Source organism: Eublepharis macularius, chromosome 2, assembly GCF_028583425.1.
Source record: "Eublepharis macularius isolate TG4126 chromosome 2, MPM_Emac_v1.0, whole genome shotgun sequence".
In the NCBI taxonomy this organism is placed as follows: Eukaryota; Metazoa; Chordata; class Lepidosauria; order Squamata; family Eublepharidae; genus Eublepharis; species Eublepharis macularius.
Window position 1 is genome coordinate 97,979,833 of NC_072791.1, and position 26,529 is coordinate 98,006,361.

At 38.7% G+C, this 26,529-nt stretch overlaps 1 protein-coding gene across 1 annotated transcript in view; it reads right to left on the bottom strand.

Moving 5' to 3' along the window:
- The window catches only part of TPCN2 (two pore segment channel 2), a 43,028-nt gene that overhangs the window by 12,655 nt on the left and 3,844 nt on the right, over positions 1–26,529 (bottom strand). The window contains exons 2-16 of the mRNA XM_054971449.1: positions 24,423–24,484; positions 23,954–24,030; positions 21,485–21,662; positions 21,083–21,199; positions 16,261–16,367; positions 15,666–15,738; positions 13,834–13,933; positions 13,474–13,539; positions 11,003–11,067; positions 8,272–8,369; positions 8,068–8,149; positions 7,872–7,958; positions 6,125–6,244; positions 3,470–3,529; positions 3,241–3,369 (exon numbers count right to left, since the gene is read on the bottom strand). Of these exons, the coding sequence (XP_054827424.1) occupies positions 3,241–3,369; positions 3,470–3,529; positions 6,125–6,244; positions 7,872–7,958; positions 8,068–8,149; positions 8,272–8,369; positions 11,003–11,067; positions 13,474–13,539; positions 13,834–13,933; positions 15,666–15,738; positions 16,261–16,367; positions 21,083–21,199; positions 21,485–21,662; positions 23,954–24,030; positions 24,423–24,484 (1,421 nt within the window). The remainder of the gene's footprint in view (positions 1–3,240; positions 3,370–3,469; positions 3,530–6,124; positions 6,245–7,871; positions 7,959–8,067; positions 8,150–8,271; positions 8,370–11,002; positions 11,068–13,473; positions 13,540–13,833; positions 13,934–15,665; positions 15,739–16,260; positions 16,368–21,082; positions 21,200–21,484; positions 21,663–23,953; positions 24,031–24,422; positions 24,485–26,529) is intronic.

A 26,529-nucleotide genomic window follows, 5' to 3' on the forward strand; every position in this document is an offset into this window, starting at 1 on the left:
TTCAATGGAGCTAACACCTATGAAAGTGTTCTTAGGACTGCAGCCTACAAGTATTAACATGACTAATAGGGGGGAACTAGTAACTAATAAGTGCAATCTCAATTTTTTTTTCTTTCCTTCTCACCCAACAACAGAAGTACTCTACTTTAATTATACCTCAGTATATCAATACATCTAATTCTCAACGTGGCCCTATCTGTGGATACTTAAATCTGGTGAACTGGGCTATGGCAGACATTATAAATCTTTCAACAAACCTTAAAAGGCCTCTGGTTTGCAGAGAAATCTGAAATCTTAACAAAAATACACGTGAGAGCTAACCATCGCCAAACTATAGAAGAAGCACCTGTAGCTTTAAGAAACAGTTGTCCCAGTGGCCTTTACTGAGTGAGAACCTCAACAGTATTGCCACCCTTCAAGCTTTAGTTTCCTGTCAGGATGAGGCAAAATGGTGGCATAACAGTGGTGATGGAAAGTGCTGTCAAGTTGCAGACAACTTATGGTGAGCCCATAGAGTTTTCAGGTCAAGAGACATTCTGAGGTGGTTTGCCATTGCTTGCCTCTTCTTACCAACCCTGGACTTCCTTGGTGGTCTCTCATCCAAGTACTAACTAGCTAAGCTGATGTTGCTTAGTTTCTGAGATCTGACAAAATTGAGCTAGCCTGGGGCATCCGAGTCAGAGTGTGTTAAAATGAGCAGTCTCCAAATTTTGAGTCTCCCTAAGGATCTTCTCCCTAAGGATATTTCAATTATTCCCCAAACTGCTATCTTCTTTAAAGATACCTACCTCACATTCAGAGAAGTTAGCCATATTAGTCTGTAGTTGCAAAGTAGCATCTTTAAGACTAACCAACTTTATAGTAGCATAAGCTTTTGAGAACCACAGCTCTCTTAGTCAAATGCAAGCCTCACATTTACAACATATAAAATGCTACCAAAACTAACTTTCTTATTTAAACAGGACTTAGAGCAGGCCTTGTCATATTTCCTTCAGCTTTATGACCTGCCTCAAAAACTGGGGAGAAAGACTTTCTTTTCAGCCTCCAGCGTTTTAGATTTCAACGATCATACCTTCTAATTACTGTTTCTACAAAACTTTATCCTATACTCTTCACATTTCCTTGCCATTTTTAAAAAGCTGTAACAAAAAGTGTTGTAGCGTATATATAAAAATGGGGTAACTCTGGCTGACATCACAACAAAAAGCTTTAGTAGAAGCTTTGTACTTTTACTAACAATCACTAAGAGGCACTTAAAATAAATTATTGCTGAAAATACTATCTGAAGAATGCAGCTTTGACTCCCCAAAGTTTATACCCTGAAAATCTTACTGGTCTCTAAAATGTCACTGGAATCAAATCCTGCTGAAAATATTAGGCACCACAATGACAATTATAGGTGCCAGGGCACCTTGGATTTCTCAAGCCCTGACGGAAAGAAAACCAAAGACATCTGTGTGGCAGTGTAGCCCCTGGATCCCTCACTTCATGAAGACTCCTATTCTGAGCCCTCATCGTGTTTCAGTATGGGCCTAGAAATACAAGATGGAGTCTGCATCAAAACTGATATCAAATGGCAGTGAACCAGACTAGTGATTAAATGGCAGGAAGCCATACCAATGGCATAATGGAATGCCAAGCAGTTCATCCATCCATCGTGCAAAAGCCCATCCCAAGAGAGATTAAAACTAGAGGGACCTCTCCCCATGGATTTCAGAATCTCTTCCCTAAGCAATTTGACCTTAAAGAATAACCCAAAAGCTCCAAGACAATAAGCAATGGACTGATTCTAGCCAGCCCACTATTGCCCTTTCCAACTTCTCATCTATCACCTAACTATGATGCTATCACCCCAAGGGTGATACTTCCATTTTTGGTCTTTCCTGATCATGCTCTTTGTTTATCTTGCCAAAACTTCCCTTTACAATATTAACATAACCTCATCACTCTGAGAGCTATATTAATTTTTTACCACCCAAACCTTCCATCCCCAGGGAATTAAATCTTTTTCATTCAAATGTCAATGTTTCTCCCTCTCTTCATTTGTGGCAGAAAGAGTATAACAACTCGCCTCTTAGCCTGCAATTTTTGTGGCTAATCTGAAGCCCAGCTTGTTAGCCAAACTCCACCGTTGGCCTCTTTTCCCAGGATCCACTCTGCTGTGCTTTCTTCCCTGCCTAGTCAATTTCCAGCTGTTTTGCCAGGGAACCTGTCTCTCTTCTTGTCAATGATCAGGCTCATATGTTTTGATTCTCCCCTTTTATTGTCACTAGTAGGCAGGTAGTCATTAGGGAAAGGTTTTTGGTTTGCTATTTTATGACTCCCCCCCCTCTCCATTTTTAGTAACATTTGTCTAAATGGGCTTCAGCTATTTCAATAAAAACCCTTTCATTTTAAGAGTGCTTACTCCCCCTCATTATTTCAGGTGCTGTGCCTAACCTGGACCTTGGCATACACAGGTAAAAGATTCCCCAAACCACCCCACAATACACATTTTTGTCCAGTGCCAGCAAGGGAACACCTTTATTTGTTACTGGGTCTACACATGTACAGCAATTTGGGTAATAGCAGGTTGGTCCATTTTTTCCTCCGTTAGCCTATTAAATTCCCTAATCATTAGGAGCCCACTTTTCTTACTGGAAAACTGATTGGCAGCTCTTTGTGCTGAGTAAACGCTAACAGGTTTTATTTAAAATATGTATAAGCTCACCTTTTCCCTAAAGAAAACCTGGAAGCAGAGTCTATAGCAATCATGTCAGTGATAAAATGACTAATGCCTTTCCTATATGAGTACGAAGAGAAGTGGGGGTGGGGTCTCACCAGGGCCTGTATCCTACATACTGAGTAGACCATAGTACCATTCTCCAGTGAGTCTCACATAAGTCACCAATACCCACAACATAGAATAATATAACTCAAGGTACATAAAGCTATCCACATTGAAGCAATTGAAAAGTGAAGGCTACTGAGTAAGAATTGGCATTCTACACCGCACCAAATCAAGGAGAAAAGACATACACCTTAATCTTGGATAATAACTGGAAAGGTAGATTATTCGGACTATCACCACATTACATACAAGAAAGGATTCTCAGTTTAGAGAGTACAGCATGAACCAACTGAAGTCCAATATATAAACTTTCCCCCGGTTAACTTATGCCATCTTCTCAAGCCAACAAAACATTGACAGCAGCCCTCTCCGTTACTTAAGAATAGAACAAGTAATTCAGTGAAACTCACCATTAGAACTATAGTCAGAAGTCCATCAAAGATGTTCCGTGAGTAAGATAAATATCTTTTTAATCCCAATGCCAGTATTTTCAACAACATTTCCAGCAGGTAGCAGAGAATGAAGAAACAGTTTATAGCCTTAAAGTTTAGAATTAAAAATATAATTAATTTAAGAACTGAGATTTTTAAAATAGGAAATACAGAAATAGCCATACAGAACAGTGGTGGTGAGTCTTACCCCTAAAAAGAAGTCATCCCGGTCAGATGGTGGCTTATCTGCATCTGTTATCAAGACAACCTGGAGAAAAAATGCCCACTGGTTATCAGGTGCCAAGTCTTTTAAACTACAGCTTTTTAAAGTTCTCATACTAAAGCTGTTCAGATCAAAAGGAAGATTAACCAGCCTGCCCATTTATTATCCATGTGTCATTGAGTAGCTAAGAGTGTTGGGTTTGTAAAGCTAATCGACTGAAAATAATGACTACACACCTGAAAAACAGTGGTTATTAAGTTGTGGTACACTTTCATATGGTCGCCAAGACCAAATGAAAATAAAAGTGATGGAAAAATTTTCTGAGAAGATTCCACCAGATGCTGAATAGACATTCCCACTCAAGGCTGACTCAAGATAAGAAGTCCTCCTCCCATGTTGATTCCCCAACCACAAAATCCAAGCCTGGTTGCAAAGCAAGCACTTCTGAGAAGGGGCCATAGCTCAGTGACAGAGAGACAAGCTTAGCATTTAGAAAGGCATCTCCAGTTTAAAAGGTCAGGTGGTTGGTGTTATGAAAGCCCTCCTCTGACAACTCTGGAGAGCAGCTGCCAGTATGAATAGGCAGTCCTGAACTTGATGGGACCAATGGTCTGATTCAGTATAAGGCAGCTTCCTGTATTCATGGTGGTACATATGAGAGAAGATATGTACCTCCTCTTTTGTTAATGCCACTCCTGCAGGATCCATGGCAGGATGCATATGAAATACCTCTGCAGCCTACTTAGGATCCCATGTGTCTTCAGCACCAGTGAAGGAGGCTATAGCACCTAAAAGTAACAGCCTCCTCCCACACTGTCCCCCCTCAACCATCACCATCAGTTTGATGTCCCGAGCTTCTGCTTGGTCTATGAACTGATCCTATTCCCACCTTGCTTCTTCAAGCAATACAAGTGGCTACAGTGGAACCCCACAAAAAACTCCAGCTATGAGCCGCATCACCATTCTCCTGCATGTGTGCATATATAGCACTGATGTACAGCAGTCACAGTACTAAAGCAGAAGGTGAAGTTTCATTCAGAAACCTTTTAAACATATTTTCTACATGGAGGTCCAAAAACACCAAGTGACAAGGAACAGCTGAGGCCTTTCATCAGGGTGTGGGGGGATCAACTAAGGAGAGACAGATTATACAAATAAAAAATAAGCTTATACAAATAATGCAGGATATGGTGACACACATTTTTCTTCTCTTATCAAACTATCTCTCTCAGCTAGACTGAAGAAAATATTTCTTCACACAATGCCTGACTAACTTACAGAATTAATTTTCAGAAGATGAGATTATGGCATTATTTTGTTTCAATCCTTTAGTGTTGTTTGAAACACTGTTCCATTACGTGGTATATATTTTGAACTGCTTATTTTTTGAGATGTGACTATTGGATAGGATTTTTAATTGCTATCTTACTTTTTTGTATAGGTGTATGTTAGCAGGAGCAAGCAGAAGCATGAACATCACTCCCATCCTACAGTCACTCTATTAGCTACCTATCAGTTACCGTGCTCAATTCAAGGTACTGGTTATTACATACAAAACTCTTCACGGCCTTGGCCCGACATACCTACAGGACTGCCTCCCTCCCTATGTCCCACCACAGCAGCTTCGCTCATCTGAACAGGGTCTCTTGCAGATGCCAGCCTGTGCATGGGCGAAATCAACAGCAGCCCATACACGGGCTTTCTCTGTGGTGGCCCCTGACCTGTGGAATGGCCTGCCTGAGGAAGTCAGGAGAGATCCCACACTCTTTGCTTTCCCCAAAAAATGCAAAACCTAATTATTCAAGAAGGCTTTTTTCTCAGATAGGAGGGCAGAATTGTAGGGAGGGGGGGTCTCAGATGTTTTGCTAATGAGTTAGGAACCATAGACTTCACCATTATGTTGCCTTACGTATTATCTGTTGCTTTAAATATGTACTCGTATATACTACTTGTGCTTCATGCTGTCTAATGTCAGTCCTAGAATTGATTATGTTCTGTTTCAGCAATTCTTCAACCCCTTATTGGATCCTTGCTAATGCTATGTCTTTGTAAACTTGTATTCATTTATCCTATGACATTATTTATGGAAATGTCCTGGAAATGCCTGCCCTTGTCCTTGCTACTAATTGTACTAATCTCACACTATGTAATCCACCTTGAGTCTCAGTAAGAAAGGCAGACTACAAATGACAATAAATAAATAAATAAATAATAAATGTTGTATGCCGTCCCTAGAGACTTGGGGTTGAAGAACAGGATAAAAGTTTACCTAACATTTAAAAAATTAAAAGAATTAGGCCATGTCATGAAGGCTAGGTCAGGTCTATCAATACCGTTAGACCTGAGAGCTCAATGAAACCTCCAGGATCAGTGGTAATATATATCCGAATTCCAGTTGCTGGGGGAAAACAATAAAAGAAGAAATATAGTCTTTATACCTTGCTTGTGGGCTTTCAGAAAGCATCTGGTTGAGCCACTGTGTGAACCAGGATGCTAGAGCAAGTGGACACTTGGTCTGATCTACCACGGATCTTATGTTCTTATGAAAACAAACAATGCTTTTTGTACTTTGTGCAAGAACACACTTCCAAAAAAACTAGCTGGGGGAAAAAATCAGACATTCAGAACATTATTACTTACGCATACAGAGATTATGTTTGCAAGAGCTACGGCATTTCCTAAATAGTCAAAGTAACAATGACTGAAGACAGACTGGACTCTTTGTAGAAAAGGTGACTCATAATCTGGTTTTGGAGGATGCTGAAAGAGAGCATATAAGAACCTCTATAAGAATATAACCTACTTTTTCATGAGCATTAATTTATGAGACACTCTCTGCTGTTGGAGACGTTAATTCACTTAACTCTCGTATCACTGTAATTTGATCAAGCATGTTGTGATAGCACCATTATAGCACCAAACATGTATACATTCTCTCTTTAGAACATGAGACAGTGGAACAGAAAAACAATTCCTATACACTCATCTCTAAATTCAGAGTGCTCCCCCCCCCCTCCAATGTTCTCTTTAGAACATGAGACAGGGGAAAAGCAGTTCCCATACACCCATCTCTAAATTCAGAGTGCTTCCCCTCCAACATAATATAATAGTCCAGTAGCACCTATAAGACTAACACACTTAGTGGTAGGGTATGAGCTTTCATGAGCCACAGCTCGCTTCTTCAGATACAGCTAGAATGTGAGTCCATGTGTCCTTATATCTTGGAGAGTGGCGTGATTACAGAAGCCGAATTCTAATTGCCAATGGATCACACCTGCCTTTGTCATTCACCGGCTATTATCATATGAAAGCTCATTCGCTGCCACTAAATTTGTTAGTTTTATAGATGCTACTGGACTCTTGCTCTTTTCCACTGCTACAGACAGACTAATACAGCTACCCATCTTGATCTATTGTAATATAATAGCTTGGATTCAGCATTGCACAAGCAGAAATAGACAGTACAGTTCCACTTGCATACGATCTCATGCAACACCTAGCCCTTTCCTCCATACATATATAAGAGTACCCAGAAATTGGCTGCACAAGATTTTGCATAAGCAGAAATGCAAGCTGGGATATAAGAAGTGTGACTCAGAGCAAACAGCTTCCACCATCTTTTTCTTGTATTTCTGCTTGTGCATCAGCTCTAGAGCAAGTGGAAATTTTGCACTGTACCCAACATAATGTCCTCAACCTCAATTAAAATAGAAAACAAATTGTGATTCAAGACTGCTGGAAAACTCAGAAAATGAAAAAATGCATTGTAAGCAATCAACAGCACATAAAATACAACGGAGAATCTTGAAGTACAGCGTTTTACACTTAACTATATGTGTGTGAAAATAACTCTCTTTTAACTCAACCCAGCAATAACTATAGCTACATCAGTTACTCACAGGTAAGGATTAACACAACTGGAGGTTCTGCATACTTGCAGGGGAGAAAGATCAACGGAATGAAAACAACCATCACAACTGTAGGGCGTAATGAGGCTCCTAATTTTTTTTAGGATAAGCATTTTAGAAATATTAAGCCCATTCAAACAGCATATTGGAAACAAGACACAGGATCACACTACCATCCCTCCATCTAAACTACCATGTCCAGTATATAACTGAGCTCTTTGCGCTTATCTGTATGATCCCCCCAACTCTATGATCCATTTTCAAATTGGAAGGTAGGAATCTGATTGTATGAGAAATATCCCTACATAAAATTATCAAGACCAGACAAAAAAATTCTCTTATTTGCCTGGGAAGCCTCAGAGTCACTCTCACTGTTTTCACACTGACTGCATTCTCAGTAAAATAATATCTAAACAGGCTTCCTGCCTTGTTAATTGGAAATATATACAAAACTCCATACATCATTAGCAAGGGCATACCTCCTTAACTGATTCTCGGTCAAGTGCATCAAAGAGTGACTGAAACTGGGCAGATGTGAGTCCTCCATGAGGACATGACTTAAGAGTCTGGAAGAGAAATAGAAAGTTACATACAGATTTCAAGAGTCAGTAAAGACAATAAATATTTAATACGAACCAAAGACAACTTTTAGTTAAATAAAACTGTGGTTCCTACCCCAATGATTGCTTTCTTACAGTAGGAATCCATTTCTACTTTTTGCAGCACTCGTAAAAGGGTCTCTATTGGGACACACAAGCTATGAAAACAAAAGCAAACGTGTGACAGAGAATTAGCCAGCTTCTTCCTGCTCCTCCAACCCATTATGTGACCTGCAAAACTTTACAACAGCATTAGCTGTTTAAGATGTTCTTTACTTACTCGTCACTATTGACAGCAGTCCCTTTCAGGAAGCAAAGAACTTCAAACGCAGCCCTGATTCCTAAACGTCTCCTGAACAGTGAGGTCTGAATTGATTTCTAAAAAAATAAGAAATAATAGCCCCTCAAAAAGCACAATAGCAGAAAGATGTATGCATCGAGAACAAGGAACTACAGAGGACACGACATTTCAAAACTCAGAAAAGCACAACACAAATTGAAGTGTAAGGTCTGAGGCAGACAGGCACTTTTAAACGCCTCATAATGAGTGTCTGGCCTTGAGGATATCTCCACTGATAGTCTTCTGCTGTAATTGAAACTTACTAAAATGTCTGAGGTTGAGATCAGTGAAACCAACGGTATGAATTTTGTTACTGGTAGCACAGACTGGTTTCGACAGGCCAGACTATCTAATCCTGTATCTTTCAGTAGATGGCACTATCAACCAGGAATCATGGGTAGGAATTTGTGGGTAAGGTTTGATCCTCTTAGTAAAACAATATGTACATTAATTACTCAGTGACTGCCATATCAAGGAATGAGTTGTATGATCAGACAGTTGTCACAGATCACAGATGAAGCTATTGTCCCTTCAACTATTATCCCTTCACAGCATTACCAAAAATATTCTTCACTGGCAGCAGTTCACACACTTAGCAGAGAGTTGTCAAGCAGAAAGAAATGTGGTATTAAGTGAAGGCACAGGTGAATCTGTCCTTCAACATAGCAAGAAAGCTTGCAGAATTTCCTTTAGTTTAGACATCCAGGGAAATTTACCAAATTTGGCTTTCAGTGGTTGCAAAACACTTTCTGCCCATCTCCTTTCACTCACTGTCCATCAGGCTGGTTTCTGTAATAGACAGCTCTGACAAAGTAGCCCTGGCTTGGTGAAGAGATTCTTTTCTTGTCAAAGGCAAAGGAATTGTTAGAAGACAGTACTTTTTAGAGACCAGTTCAACTAAAAAAGATCTTTTATAAAGTCCTTGAAGTTACCTTGGAAAACCTACACTAAACAAAACTAAACCAGGTAGAGACATGGGTTGGTAGGATTGTGTTATATTATGCACTAATATATTGCATTTGTATATTGTATTAAGGTTCTCTGAATTGTCGTGGAAGGGCAAGGAGGAATTTCAGCAGTAGCCAAGAAAGAAGTTTTAGCAGACAATTTTTAGGGATATTTCAGTCTGTGGAAACACAATATTTCACATCAGATACAGCTAATCAAAATAGGATTTGATTATGGTTCTGGGCACAGATGAATGCCTAAATCTTGTACATCAAACAGAAGGAAGAGAAGTGGCCCAAGAAGCCATCTTCTGCCAGTTTAGCAGTCACCAACAAATCCATTTATTGGCCAACCTGAATGGAGATATCACATTAACTCAGAATGTATTGTGGTATCTGAAAACAGTCATAATCTCATATGAAGTTGATGCATTTCACAGCAAGTATGAGCACCATGTTTCAAAAACTGTCATTTCCATAGTGAGATTATGCACAGCAAACTGAATGTGACAAACTGCATATTTCTTTACTTTTCCACACATAATCCTCTTTTCATGACTGCACACAGTGAACACATGGGAACAACTTTCCACAATATGGCTGAAATATACATGTGAATGCTGCATTCATGTTGGGGAAGGAATCAAGCATGTATTGTCGAAGGCTTTCACGGCCGGAGAACGATGGTTGTTGTGGGTTTTCCGGGCTGTATTGCCGTGGTCTTGGCAAGACCACGGCAATACAGCCCGAAAAACCCACAACAACAATCAAGCATGTGTTTATTTCCCAAAGAATAATGATCTTTCCAGCAAGTGGCTGTCACATAAGAAAGACCCACTGATATATATATTAACCTTGTGGGATAGCACTAGGGGAAGCAAGAGACTAAGCAAATGAGAGTGAGTAGGACAACGGCCTATGTCAAAAGTCTATTTGCCTGAGCCCTAGTATTTACTGCATATTAAGGCCATTTCACATTTCCATTTTAACTCTGCTGTTATCTGTTGCAGCCCCTACTTTTTGTAAAGTGATGTAGGGGCCACAGTTTCAAACAGCACTGACATCCATTTATGAACCATATATGAATTGCTGTGGGCATTTCAAACACCATCACTTTTTATGGCACAGGATGTAGCTAGTATCCCTCCTTCCCTGGGCCACGAAGGCTTTTTAAAAAAATCAGCACAAAAATATCGCATAGTACCATGTGTTGTAACAATAGGTATAGCAGTTTCTCTACATTCCAGGGTTTCATTTTTTTTAAAAGTCTGTAGCCCTTGTGGAGATATAAGGAGGAAGGAACATCAGTTCAATGGAAAGAGCTAGAGACTTTTTAAAAAATGAAAACTGGGAATTCAGAGAACTCTCTATACCTATCATTACAATACTATAGTGCTCAACTATAAACAGTTTTTTTTTAAAAGAACAGGTTGGAATTGGGTGGGAAAATAAAAAGGCAGTGCTGTCAAAAGCATTACGTACATTCAAACAATACCCCACAGTAAATGGGAAGCACACTGAAAACCTGAGAACTAGAAAAACAGTTTTAAAAAAACAGCTCAACCCTGTATTGCAAACTGGACACAAACTGCTTTGTCTGAAAAGGCTAAAAAAAATCCATTAGCAACCAGCAGCCAAACTGGTTTATAAAGGCTGCATGAAAAGGGCCATCAACACTGTAGAAAGAAAAATGATTAGCATCCAGCAAGTTGGGCTTTACTCACCAGAAGATAGCCACGAAATTGATTGTATGTTATTGCCGTCAGCAAGTTCATCAGAACCAAGTTCCCTTTAAGAAAAGATACTTTCTTCAGCTTATTTTAGATACCATGTCCAGAGAATCAAGTAGATGGCTCAGGTGCAATAATCCAAATAATTTCCAAAATACGTTGGTAAGCCATGTGTTGTAATTGTTTTACCGTGGATATGAATACCACATTTTACAAACATACTGAATTTTAAAATGTGCTTCGGTAAATTAGTAACTATTGTATGATGAGTTTTAAATCTGACAGGGGCAAAGGGGTTTTTTAGACCTAAATGTAGTTTTCTTCTTTTCTAACAAAAGGATGTAACCGAGGGCAGAATACAGGATAGATCAGAGTTTCCCAACTCTTGGGTCATGTAGCCTCTGAAAGTGGGTTGTGGGCCAGCCCTCCCTACTTGCCGCCCCCAGTCCTCTACATTGCTCTCTTTCTCTCATTTTCCTCCTTGCAACCTTCACCCATTTTCACTTCCCCTTGCAGCAATAATGAATTGAAAAAAGTTGTCCAGCAATTAGCAACTTTACAGTACTAACTGGAAAAAGCGGGAGGAAGGCTGGAGAGAGGTTGAGAGCTGTTCATTGGGACTTGGAAAAACTAGAAGAGGAGAAAAACAGAGACGTGTCTGCATACTTTCCATCTTGCTACTGTTCTTTCAGCAGCCTGATCTCTTGCCCAGCCCACTACAGCATCTCACTTCTCTCCACATGCTGTGGGAGATGTACCACACCAAGGCCCTCACTGAGAACTTGATTCTCGAAAGCTTATGCTACAATAAAATTGGTTAGTCTTAAAGGGGCTACTGGACACTTTTTGATTTTGCTACCACAGACTAACACGGCTAACTCCTCTGCATCTCTAACTCTATTGCTGCCATCTGTCATTTTTGAACACTTTCTGAACCTGATGCCCCTGAGCATGCCACCTCAATCTCCAGCTCTGGCCAAGCCAGAAGAGAAGGAGATGACAGAGAGAGGCCCCCAATCTCAGGTACTTGACCTCAGAGGGAGCTCTGAACTCTCTACTTGGAACATGAGAAGACTCTGCAATAATCCTGTCTCCTCCGCCTGTGACAGTTTTTTTTATGAACGGACTTGATTGCTGTAATGGAGACTTCATAATTTCCCTACTCAGACAATCAATAATGTGTGTATTTAATCTTTCTTCTTCATAAGGCAGGCACTGATGAAAGACTATGCATTAACCACTGTGAAGGTGGTTAAAGGTAGTATAATGCTGTTAATGGTGGTATACAGGTGTTAAGCAGTTTTGAGCAAACAGCTGTTGAGTAGCATCTACCCTCTCATACATGGTGATTTTTATGCAGCTGTAAAAGAATCATGTCTGTCTTCTAAACTTAAAAGGAAAGAAGGGTGCTTTCGTAGCTTGCACCAAGCTAAGCCTTTTGCACTGAACTAAGGTTGAAAATTAGACAATTTTTATGAGATTTAGTTGCTTTGATAATTCTGCTTTGTAGAAAAAAATATGCTGTCATATGTGATAAATACAACCAATTGTGTTCTCAGAAAGTAAACATGGTATTTGACTGCAAATGACAGTATGCCTATTTTTGTAGGAAAGGACATGCTGTCATGTGTGATAAATACAAAGTTTTGACCCATATTTTGGACTTGACTCTGGAAACTGTATCTTCCACGTCAATCATTATATGGTACTTTTTCTACACTGTATATGCATATTGATTGATAAATAATAAAGTAAAATGTGTCCTGAGGTTACTAGAGCAAGTGGCTCAGAATTTTAGGAGAGGGAGTAATAGAGGAAAGGGTGGTGAAAGGCTGAAATGTAGCTTCCAAATGCAAAGACTGTACTGTGAGTCACCTGAAAAGGATGGAAACTACTCGGATACAGCATAGAAATATATAAAAGCAGTGCTCAATTAAGTGGTTTTATTTTTTCAGATTCAAAGTCAATTGTCATACATCGAGTCAGGATTACTTTTCTCATTGAAATAGGATTCGATGGCAAACAGGCTTTAAACGTTCAATTGTAGCATGTACAAATGGGACAGTTGCCACTGGACCCAAAAAAGCTCACCCTAGCTTGCTCTTATGCAAGAAATCAGTAGGTGATGCTTTCACAACACAGAGATAAACAACAGGTTGCCTCCTACCACTCCATTCCACTAAGGATGGAGAAGCCTCGTGATGGCAGAACACAACTTACGTGGACTGAATAGTCCTCTCTTAGCAGGATGACAGAATACAATCCGTCATCATCTACTAAATCTCTGAATATCAAGCCACTGTTCCAAAATGTAAGAGACCAAACAAATATACAGTTTAGCAACCATCTTATTTTCAAGACAGAAGCTCAAACACAAAAAAACCAAGTTGCAGCCATACTGAGGAAAGTACAAAGATGTCTAACAACTTGCTTAGAAATTTTATTCAAAGGAACAAGCAACTTACCAATCACAGTGAAGAGTATAAAGAAGATGCAATAAGCTCGATTCTTAGAATACGCAGAAATCATCACTGTGAAACAGTTTTAAAAACGTTAAGACATTGTGTACACAGAGCATATGTAAAATCAGAATGAGTATTTAAAGAGCATTTGAGCAGGGCACATAGATGCTTCTCAGATAATGGATGAATGGAGCCTGAGACAAGAATGATACTGGGGTAATTTTAAATCCATATTCCTAGGAAAGTAGGAGAACTATGTGAACCTCAAAGTTTGCCCCATAACTTAAGAACTTAGCTAGTCATGTTTTTATTCATTTAACTAGAACATGAGAGGGGAAAAGAATCTCAGAAAGGTTCACTTACCATCTGGATTATTGGCAGTTGTCAACAGTACTAGTAATGAAGTCGATGACTCTGGAAAACTATGAAAATATCCCTGCCATTCCTTGTCCAGTTGACTATCCTAGCCACAGAAATACATTATATCAGCAAAGCAACACTGACCAAAGCCAGTTAAGAACAATACATAAACATACCACTTTATGGCCTAATCTAACTGTTTCATGTATCTACTAGAGATGGGCGTACTCACCAAGCAAGGCAAAAATATCTGCAAGGGTGAAGCCATTCAAGGCTAGGGTATATGTTTTTACAAACTCAGAGTAATGCTCAGTTTGGCAGAAAATATAATAAGTTAAAGAACAAGATTAATACTCCACACCTAAAAGTACACAATGACATGTGGACATGTACAGTGGTCATTAAAAAATTCTTGGGGGAATGGTCAATTAGGCAGGTAAGCAAGGGGACAGGGATATTTTGAGAAGTTAACAGAGGGAACTGGATCCACCACAAGAGGGGGAGAAAGAGGAGGCAATAGGGAGGGATTGATTTGTAGTCCGCTCACAAGCCCTTGCAGATATCCTGCTTGACAGTGCCTAATCCAAGTACACAATACCACACACAATCAAACATATTAGACAACGTGGGACAATCTAGATTACACAAGACAATTACAACTAATCCAATTACTTGTATTTGTTCTAGCAGTCTTCAAGTAAGTGACTACTTAAATTGTTAAAAATAGGAGGGGAAAAGAGGCATGTGAGGCAAGTACATAGTTATTTCTACAAGACATAGATCTAATCATAGATTACTCTCTGCTCATGGTGTCATATAAATCAAAGCATTCTAGGAACCACTACTGTGTAGTAGCGGTCAGTGTCAGAATAGAATCTGAAGGACCCAGGTTCAAGTACCATTCCATTCCAAGCTTGCTATGGAAGCTTGCTGGGTGTTCTTGGGCCAGTGACATACTCTCACCCTAACCTACATCACAGGGTAGTTGTGAGGACAAAATGGAGGAAGAGGAGAAAAATGTAAGCCTCTTTGGTTCCCCAGTGAGAAGAAAGGCAAGGTAAAAATTAAATAAATCACAAATAAATTCTATGAAGATAGTTTCAGGTGGGTAGCCATGTTGGTCAGTAGTAGAACAAATACATTCTACACAATGATCGCTAAACAAGTACTTTCTGAAAGCGCTCATGTTAGGATGAGCATACACAAGTAACTTATACTGAATCAGACCATGGCCTATCAAAATCAATATTGTCTACTCAAACTGTCACCAGCTCTCCGGGGTCTCAGGAAGAGGCATTCACATCACCTCTGTCCTTAACCGGAGATACTAGGGTTTGAACCTGAGCCTTCGGCATGCCAAACAGATGCTCTACCACTGAGCCACAGTCCTCTCCCATGGTATTTGGATGGCCAGATTTTCCATTATAAATTCTATACTATTTCTCCACTGCAAGATGTCAAATATTAATCAAAATATTAGGATGGTTTGCAAACTGGAATTTCAGAGAACATAATAAAGAGGGTTTAATTGGTTTGCCCTTAATCTTGTCCATAGACATGGCTATCAAAGCAGTCATATAAGTGGCACTGACATACTGAGCAGAGTCAGGAAACAGGAACTAAATCTCAGCCAAATAATAATCCGCTGATAAAGTATGCTCTTGGCTATCATATAACGGGTAGCACAGAATACAGTGAACAGTGTTTGGGGCAACACAGGCACAAGCTGGAATTCTGCATATCTACCAGCAAGATATGCTATAGGACGAACAGTGTAGAAGACAATGAATCTTCTTCAGACAACCACCACTACATTAAATATTCACAATAGTTACCTGAGTTCGAGAAAACAGCAGCATACCAAACATGGTAAACAGAAACAGGTGAAGACCTAAGAGCAGCCCAACACTATCAGGAAGAAGATACAAATGCCAAGATTAGATCTTTCATCAAAATGCAAGGGGAATGCAGGCAGGAATATGCCACAGTCTACCTTTCAAGTGAACTAAATCAGATTAATAAATATTATTTTTTTTTTAGTTCAGGAAAGAAGCCTCAGCTGAGGAAAGTAGTATGTTCTACTGACTTAATCAAAAAAAGAGGAAGAAGATAAGCAGTGCCCCTTACTCTGATTATGCAGAACTTTTCACTGTCAAGAAAGAAGAATGTTCCTTCCTTTCTCCACAGAGCCTCAGCTGCGCTCAACAGATCATCTTCAACTTTCAACTCTTCTTCAGAAAGGGTATGGTTGCTCTCCAACATCACCCCTCCACCATTTCCAGTTCTAGATCTAAATCAGTCACATTTATCCCCCATTTCCCTCCGCAGAAATAGGAACACACTATGGGAGAAGAATGGCTATAATTTCACACATTATTTATGTATCTACTACTTATTGACTGAATTAGAGAGTTCTATATCTTTACTCACCTTCCCATTCCTGACAGAGTACTCTTGATGCTTTTTAGTGTCTTTTTCATCATTGAAGAGTTCTGAAGGAGAAAGAAAGGCCGTAGGATTCGTCTTATTCTCAGAGTCTAAGATTTATAAAAAGAAGTGATATTCATGAGAAAAACAAGAACATCTAAACAAATGAAACAATTTCTTCTCAAAACAACATCTGCACTGTTTGGTCAAATTATATAGTGAACTTAATTTTTTTTTGCAAAACAGTGCAAACACAAAAGTACATGTTTACATTGCACAGCCTGATGAAAATAATAACAATAGTAACAACAACAACATTTGATTTATATACCACCCTTCAGGACAACTTAATGCCCACTCGGAGCGATTTACAAAGTATACTATTATCCCCACAACAATCACCCTGTGAGCTGGGGGCGGGGGGGCTGAAAGAGCTCTGGAGAGCCGTGACTGACCCAAGGTCACCTAACCGGTTTTACATAGAGGAGTGGGGAATCAAACCCGGTTCTCCAGATTAGAGTCCTGCTGCTCTTAATCCTTTTAAAACCTAACTAAAACAAACATACTGAAAGATTTTTTTAAAAAAAATATTTTTCTACTGTTGATCCTCTTCAGGACAGATTTTAAGAAATAGAAACAGGCCTTTTCAGTCCTGGCCCCAGCCTGATGGAACGCTCTGTCAATGGAGACCCAGGCACAGCGGGACATATTATCGTTCCACTGGGCCTGTAAAACAGAGCTGTTCCACCAGGCATTCAGTGGTTGAAGAGGGCGGTGCCATGTTGGCCTCCCACCTTTGGGGTGGGGGGTTCTCCCCACCATTGCACTTGGTTAATTTATTTCATTATTGTTTCGTATATTGATTTTAGTATTGTTGTTTTCTTGTTTTTATTGATTTTAAACTGTTTACCGCCCAGAGCCCTTGAGGATGGGCGGTATATAAATTGAAATATAAATAAAAATAAAAAAGACTGAACAAATTAACAAAAATTTAATATTACTAGCAAAAATACACTGCCATTTTCAGGACATCTTTAAACCACAAAATGAATCTAGTATAATACAGATACTCCTATTTTCTGCTGCCATTCTCTAATAATGAATTCTTGTGAATCAAAAAATTTACCCACATACTGAAAAACTATGTATTTTTTCAGACTATGAGATCTATCTGTACAATCTGATCAAAGTGCATCTATTCCAAAAAAAAGGATCATGAGAAAATGAAAAATCATTGTGTGGTGGCTTTTTCTTGATCTACACGTGCTTATAAACCTTTACCTAGAATAATGGAAGCTGAATGTCAGTGACAAGGGAGAGATTACTCTTCTGTTGTCCTATACTGGCACCAGCAGCCCATTTCCAGATCCCTTCATGCATTCCATGTATGCATATCAACATAGGAGGCTACTCATACATCTAACAAGATGGTCTTCTGACACTGAAAATGTATGCAGTGATATATTTTAGTCTTTACAATGCCAGTATAGTCTTTGGTCAATTCCACGCAGTCTAAATACCTTGGATTAGAGACTGGTTCAAATTGTAAAATGAGTTCTGCATGGAGAAAGGCTGCATTCAGCACAGAAGCAATCTTTCCTTGGCTTTTCTTCAGTTTTCTCCCTGCGCACATACCCTGATGTTTTTTTACAGTGGAGTTGTGACAGGGTTTTAGCAGTGCAGAATGTTTATGTTGGAGGAAGCCCAGGACCAGCCATTCTCCACCCTCTTCTTCCCACTGCGTCTTGATTGGTCAAGCTGCAACATTTTGGTATGCCCTTTTCATCACCTCTCTCCTCACCCTCTGATCCAGATCATTTGCCCTCCATTCATCACTGCAGTTTGTGTGCAATTGTCTTCCTGCATTCATCTTCTGCGGCCATTCTCCCCCCCCCCCTTTAAAAAAAAATCTTTATAAAAAAATTGCACTGTTGCACCATAACAACACATGTCTAAAATAAATGTAATGTACTGCCCACCAAACAATCGTTTGGTTCCTTAGAACAGGCTATCTCAGTAAAGAAAAGCAGAGACAGTGCTCCTTCTTGAATTCTTCCAAAGAACAGAATGTCTCCTCAAAGAAGGAACATCTTGAGATACATGGAGCATAAATCCAATGAGGACTTCACGGTCATAAGGATGGCCTATAGCAGAGCCATCAAGACCATGTCTGAAACCTTCATGATGTCCCTCATATGACTAGAAAGGACAGAACAGCAACCATGCCACCAGCAAAAAAGACAACAATGGTACAAATCCTTACAATTTATTTGTCCAAGTTTCCCTCCAGAACTCCTCAGCCAACCTACATAATCCCGTGGCGGGAAAGACAATGTCCAATCGTGAAGCTGAAGGGGTAGGTAAAGGGGATGGGGATGAAGATTGTTGCAATGTTGCAACACATGAGCAAAAAAATATTTTTTTTTTTAAAAAAAGACCATCACTGACTCTACTTCTGATGCACAGATAAATTCCTCCATTTTCTCTGAAACAATACAGGGGTTTCAACTATAGTGCAGAAGGCAATACCTGACACATTTGAATAGAACAACATGTGCAGAATGCTGGAAAGCCAAAACGAATTGCATGCGCTTGAACTGAATATGGAGAAATATCATAGTAAGTTGACCATGCAGATTCAGCCTTTGTTGCTTTTACTACAAGACACTAACTGATGGTAATGTTTTAAAGTCTCATCGCTAAAATGGGGAAAGGAAGAGACTTTGTGCCTCATCAAACTAGACAAGCACATAAGTACCCATTCTCATTTACATGGAAGGGATGGATCAACAGTTTGGTGTAGTGGTTAAGCGTGTGGGACTCTAATCTGGACAGCTGGATTTGATTCCTCACTCCTCCACTCGAAGTCAGCTGGGTGACCTTGTGTCAGTCAGCTCTTCTAGAGCTCTCATAGTCCTACCCGCCTCACAGGGTGATTGTTATGGGTATAATAATAACATACTTTGTAAACTGCTCTGAGTGGGTGTTAAGTTGTCCTGAATGGCAGTATATAAATTGAATGTTGTTGTTGTTAACAATCTATATCCAAACATACAACAATTGGGCAGATCATGCATTCTTCCAATTTCAAGGAAGAGGACAAAACTGGTTGAAATACAACAAATCAAAACAAACAGATCAGTTGCCTGACCCAAGAAAAATGTTTTTAATAGTTCATTAATAACGTATATACTAACCAATAGGAAATGACCTGTCCATTAATTCTTAATCTGAGTTGAATAATTAATGACAGTTGGTAATAATTGGAAGTCTTTATATCTGTGCATTATTCAGAGTTCAGAGAGATAAATAACACGGTAGAGAATGAAAAGAAATAGAGTCAATCGATTGGAGAAGATCCCCAACAGTTTCCTATCAGTATCCTGCCACCAAACACAGACAACGATACACAAGCATGTCTTACAAAACTGCTTTGCGCTGATAAATGTTATTTTGTGATGAGATGCATGTTCCTTCTTGGTCATGGTGTTTGTCCTCTGGAATAGCCTTTTAGAGGAGGTGAAGAAGATTCCTACTTCAGTCCATTTACATAAGCATTGTAAAACCTTTCTATTAAAGGATGCTTATGAAGGCAACAGAATGAATTGTGGGCAGCTGAGTGCATGCAACACAGATGTCTTAGCACCATATTCTGTCTTTTTTGTGTTTGTTTTAGTTCTGTATTGATAATGGTTTAATAGGTTTGGGCCTTTGTTTAATAAGGTAAAAAAATTCAATAAATAAACTGTTCAACACTAGTCACGCTGCTAACAGACATGGAGAAACATCTTTGATACAATTTTATAATAGCAGTGATTCTTGTTTGTTTGCTGTTCTTTCTAGTCCTGTGCCTGCTAAGCAACAGGGTTAACATTTTACTTGCATACACGGGCAGGCTATGCAACAAACAGATGAGAGGGAAGATTTGAGGAAAATGTTCCACTTGCCCTTTCTTCAAGATTCTAAACAGCGTCTTTTATGCCACCTTAACGTGTCTGCAATCACTGAAAAGGATAGCTTATACTCAGGGTCCAGAGAGGGGGGAAACCAGGTCCCCTCTTTTTGTCCAAGGGTTTATTTTATTTTCTTTTTGTAGTTTTTTCCCCTGGAAAAATTGGTAAAGTTGAAAAGTTGTCTCAGTGGGAATGCCTGACATTTTTGGCAGGCAAGTTCCCACTGGTGAGGGATCTCTGAGAATGTGATCACGACTGGATGAGTGAGGGAATCAGGGTGGGAAATGTGTCTCATTGAAACCAATGGTAACAAAAATCAAATCAAATAGTTTTAAATAATTAACCTAACAAAATGAAACTAAGATTTTAAGAGAAAACAACTGAACATGAAAAATATATTCATATCCCCACTTTACCTTTTTTTTAAACTTCCTAGCATTAAACCAGCAAACATATACAAACTACAGCAAATTCAACAAAGCTCCAAATAAAGTTCATATATTTTGCAAGTCATTCAGGTCATCAGTTTTGGCACAAAATGTTAGGTAAGCAGCAAATTGCATAACCCTTCCTTGTTAGTTTCCTGTGTACAGTAATCTTTCTTTCCTGTATGAAAGTTATTTATAACCAGCTCTTTAGTTCACAGAGAAGATATAGACATTAAAAGGGATATTTCTGAGCATTTCAAAACTTAAAAAAAATAAAACCTGTGCACAATGACGCAACTGAAACTTGTACATTCCCCACAGAAAGCAACGTTTCAACAATAGATTATGGCTTGAATTTTCTGCACCTTTCTAACTACAGCTGCCATCCTTTAAAAATGGCAGTTATTTTAGCTCATTCTCTCTTACCCACACATACACTCTTACCTCGCCACAGGAAAGACATAATGAGGCAGTCCAGTCTGCAAGTGAGACAGTTAGCACCACAATATATGCCATCAGCCACTTTGTTTTCCGAAATTCTTCCCATCCCATTAGATAACTCTGGTGAGGCAATATACATTTTAATATAAGTTAGGGCAATGTAAGATTGTTAAAAAATATATTTCTGGGAAAGAAATGATGAACGGTTCATTTTGCTGTGCCAGATTTTTTTTAAGGGCTTGAACACTCAATGAAAAATAAGGCATTATTCCAGATATCCAGTCCTCCTGCTGCCCCTCAACACTGAGTCAGAATTGGATCTGATCTAAACTGAAGCACAATAATAAAAGACATAAGCCCATTTTATCTACATTATATTATATATATGCTTAAGTCTTCACTAACCTTTACAGAGACGTCCACTATAAAAACAAGGAAACAGAGCACTTCAATGCTTTCAGTAAGGCCACAAGGAGGCTCCCAGGCTTTCAAGCGGTATCGTACATCTGATGTGATTGTAAGTGATGAAGGAAGTTCAATAAAAGCAAGCACTAAGATTAGCGTAATGGTGACATTCAAAATCCTAAGAGAGGAAGAGAACGCAATTGCTGTAATTAAATGAAGAGTGACTCAAAAAGTTACTTAGAGGTAGTTGTGTCAGTCTAACAAATGTCAATCAGTACTGGACCATTTAAAGATTAGGAGTTTTATCTTCTATACATACATATAAATGTACACTTTCCTTGTATAAAAGCTGTGCCTTCTGCATTTCATGGGGTTTGGGCCCAATTTTGCCCAGTTCCTTTGCTGTAGCCCACTGTACCCCATCACATTGTGTCCATAAGGCTGCCCTGAATCCTAGGCACCAGAATTTGGGGGGTTCCAGAGACCTGCTGAGTAGCATATGAACTAGTACTACTTTAGCAAGCAGTGGTAGCACTTTTATCAAACTTTTATGATCACATGAACTGCTGACAGCTGTATCCAGAATTATCTGGTTCACATTTTCCATCACCCACACAAACACACATCTAGGAACACTACAAAGTAGTTGCCTGTAGAAATAAATGTCTCAGATGAACTAATAAAACAGAGAAGCCAGGTAGGTAGGTAGTTTATTTTCCACTGTCAGTGACCAGCAATTAACAAAGACACCAATAAAAGGTACCTCAGAAGAAAATAAAACATCAATAAAACCATTCACAATACCTGGGTAAAATCATTCATAATACAATAGTATAAACTTTAAGTATAGTATAAACCAAATCTGGCTACCTGAAACGTGATCTTAGGGTGTCTATCTGAAAAGAAACCCCTCAGAATGCATATCCTTTGGCTACGGGTAAGGGGCAAAGTTGAAAAAAGAGGAAGAGATTTGCGAGGATTGTTATACACCTTGCAATCAAATATAATGTGTTCTAATGATTCTATTCCTTCCTCACAGCAGGGACAAATCCTTTCCTCATAAGGGATTTTTTTAAACTTCCCTTCGAGGACAGCCGAGGGAAAAACATCCAGTCGCATTAGTGTAAAAATTCGTCTGTACTCCTGATTTGATAGGTTGAGAAGATAAGGCATAGGTGTTACCCTATTGGGGGGGCTCCAAAAGATCTCACCATTTCTCTATTCTGATTATGTCATGTTGCCTTGCAATATCTACTATCCTCTGTTTTACTATATCTTTAGCTTTTTCGTAGCCCATAGAGCACAGGTATTGTTTAGAAAGACCATGTAGAAGTAACTTCTTATCCAGCGCCCTAAGCCATGGGGGGGGGGGGGGGGCAAAGGGATCCAATATTATTAGACTTGTGAGCCCTTTGGGAAAGAAAACTAATTTTAGCCAGTAAAGGGTTACTGCAATCCACAACCTTGCCTCTACTGTAGTCATGCCAGTTTCAATTCTGATAAGTGCATTTGGGACACCATGGGGCACTTGTAAGATTGTTCTCAAGAATTTAGATTGAACTGTGTCCAGCTTCTTTAGATTTGAGGTGACATCGAGAAGCCAAGATATTACCACTGCTACTACCACTTGTGATAGTAGAGGAATCTTTAAAAATGTGATTAGTAAAATCACATACACTCCTCACCACAACAGAGAACATTTTAAATGTTCAGTTTCTACAACTATCCCATTGATACCTCTACATTTGTTTAGTAATTAGATCATCACAAGTGTACTTGGGCACCCTTATTGTTAGCATTTAACCTTTTATAAAAAGCTTTGTTAAAAGCATCTTGTCTACTTACGAATTGTGGATTGACAACAATTCAGGACCTTATGTTCATGAACAAACTGTCAAACAAACTGAAACCAGGTAGACAGCAAAATAAGCCAGAGAATTTTCTGTCACCCTGGAGACCTTTTCTTAAGTCTTTCAAAAAAAATACCTCACAAATGGCTGGAAAAGCAAATAAATATAAAGCTATGTATATGAACTGAGGCTTCAGAAAGCAACTTGCATTATTGTGAAAGAAATGGAACAATTGGAGGAGAGGCAGTTTCCCCTTTTTCCTCCTATTATTTTTATTATAATATTAACAGCATACAACTGATAGGTTGTAAATATAATTCAAAATAAAAATAAGGATTTTTTTAAAAAAATGTTAGTGAGGAAGAATAAAAAGACTATTTTGGGAAGGCGCATGCTACAACAATCTGGGGTCAGGTTTGACTGGGTCAGGTTAGATGCTGGATGGGAAACTAGAGAACCTCAGATATTCCAAGTTTCATGACGAAAGAAAGCAGGGTCAGTTATACATGAAATAAACAATAGCTACAATGTAGAAAAGGCAGATAGAAGTTACAGATAAGGGAAAGACTGTGAGCAGCACAGATGATCAGGGAAACACAAGGAGATCTCATTTTCTCACCATTGGCAAATTCTTGAATAATACCACCGATAAAGCCACAAGGAATCAGAGTCCACACGATGATATATGGAACGATACTAAAAGGGGTGAAAGGCAGAAAGATCATTCAAGTGGCACATTGCTCTATCCCTCAAATGTTAACAATCAGCATATAGAATTATATAGGTATATATCTTTCAAACCAACCTAGAAAAGTTAGTTTTCTCATTTTAGAAGGATCTTAGTATCATAAACAAGGTACACATTCACTGGTATTCAAAACCTTAACATAAAAATGTACATAAATTAAGTTTCCTAACAATTGCTAAAGATTTTTTGTTGCTGCATAGCTGGGAAAACTAAAACACAGAGCTTCACAGTAATTTAAATCTATACAGTAAGCCAGACTCCTATAGTTCTAGAGCTCCAGTTTTAATTCATTAACCCAACATCACCACTCTCCAGTAGGTGAAACATAAGCCAAATTTACCTGAATTGCGTCTTCAATAAACACTACAGCTTGCTTGATGTAGAGATTCTGGTCATCAGTAACTGCAAAATCAAAGATATGATTGTCATTTCTGTGTACCCAATAGAGTTACTGAAGGTTTTGGAAATCTAAAATAAATATGGTAATAATTTTTGTTTTGCTTTATCACCTTATTTCTATGAATCAGAAAGGGGGAAAATAATGAAAAATGGAAACTGAGTACTTTCTATTGCCTTGCATAAAAGAAAACGGGATAAAAGGCTGCAGGATCCAGGTACAAAGTTCTGCTCGCAGAATGGAACCATCCTGCTTCCATGCAGCCTTTCACACACCCCAGAGGCAAGACCCCAGAACGCCACAGGGTGCTGGTGGGGAGGGGTCTGCATGGAAGGGGGAAATCAGCAAAAAAATCTCCCCATTCTACCAGCAGAAAGTGAACTCCAGAGATTTTTAAACCAGCTTCACAAACTAAGCTCATACCAAACCCTTTCATAGGGAAAAGTCTGATCCCCTCCTTCTCAGACTGTAATTGTTGGGCAGTGCAATAAGAAGACCTCTGCCCACCTCTCAATCTCACACTGAGGTCTTAGGCAAACTAGTTGCTCTCAACATCAGCCTAAATATCTGCAACAAGATAAAAATAAGGGCCAGTGTGCTGAGAATTACCAACTGTAATCTTACCCCTAGTCCCACAGAAGTCAGGGCAGATGTAGCAACATACCAAAGCCTCGTCAAACTGGCAAACTGCTATCACTTGAGGCATGTCCAAAGAGTGGCCAGTTACCTACTTAGCAAAAGTGCCTTTAAAAATTAACTTTAGTTTAATAATTTCTGTTACTCTATGTTATTTGTTTTAGTTTTAGGCTTTTTTTAAATTTGAAAAATAAATACCAAAGAGAAGGACTGTTCATATTTAGAGAGAGTGAGAGAAAGATGTGAAAGCCCACAAAAAAGAAGAAAAAATATTTTCCTTCAATTTCTCCCCAAAGACTTCCATTTTTGCTGTGTCTAAATGTGGCCAGTTCTGTCCATAATTAATATACTATACTGTGTATGACGATAATATACTGTTGAAAAGCTCCATGACTTGTTATAAAGTTTAACTCTATATTCACATAGGCTGGCTGCATGAGAATGTTTCTATACAAATAATACTAATTTCTTTACTACAAATTTTGTTTCTATTTTCAACTTTAATTTTTTCCCTGTTGCTCAGCACAAAAAAGTAAGCTACATTATGCATATTAGAGTGCAGCAGCCAAATAGTACAATTTTATATACTGAGTTATAAATAACGTATTTTATGAACACAGTACAGCAGAACAAATTTAGGAGTCATTTAAGAAAAAATACTTACCGATTTTCTCTAAGTTTGGTTTTAGCATAGTCCCCTTAGCTTAGTAAATTATTCTAGAACATTCATTCTATACATTGCATTTCAAGTAAATAAAGTACTAACCACACATTAACTTCCAAAAGCAAAGTCCAGGGTCTAGAATTACTTAGCTGCACCATTAGCTACCAATGCCAGGAAAAGTGTGCAAAACCCTGAAGTTTGCTATCTTATGATTTTGAATTAATCAATATTTTAATTGAGCTAATAGCTTTAAAAAGGAGAGATTGTATTAAGTACAATGATGAATCTTTAATCATAAAAAATGACATAAATTACCCAGGGAGACTCTATTACCTCACTATTTTCTAATTTTCTTTTTAGAAATCAGCAATATGTCAAATCTGTTAAGTAGCTCTGGTGACCAGCTGAGATGCCTCACAATATCATCATTTTCTTATCTGAAGACATGGAAATAATTATTTTAACTGACAATATTTCCTTAATATACTTCATCTATTATGGTGAGAATCGCCTCTTGCCTAGAAAGGAGCAGGCACTTGTCAAAGGTGTAAACTTCATATATATTAAAATGCATCATATAAAAAATCACTTTTTAAAAAAATCCAAATTGTGAATGTCAATGTTTGAGGAAATGTGTAAAAGATATCTGCTGCGTATATTTTAACAAAACTGCAACTTTTGATATTAATAACTAATCAATAAGCTTTCAGACATAGCTAGCACATGGGTTATGATTTTACTCAGTTTGGC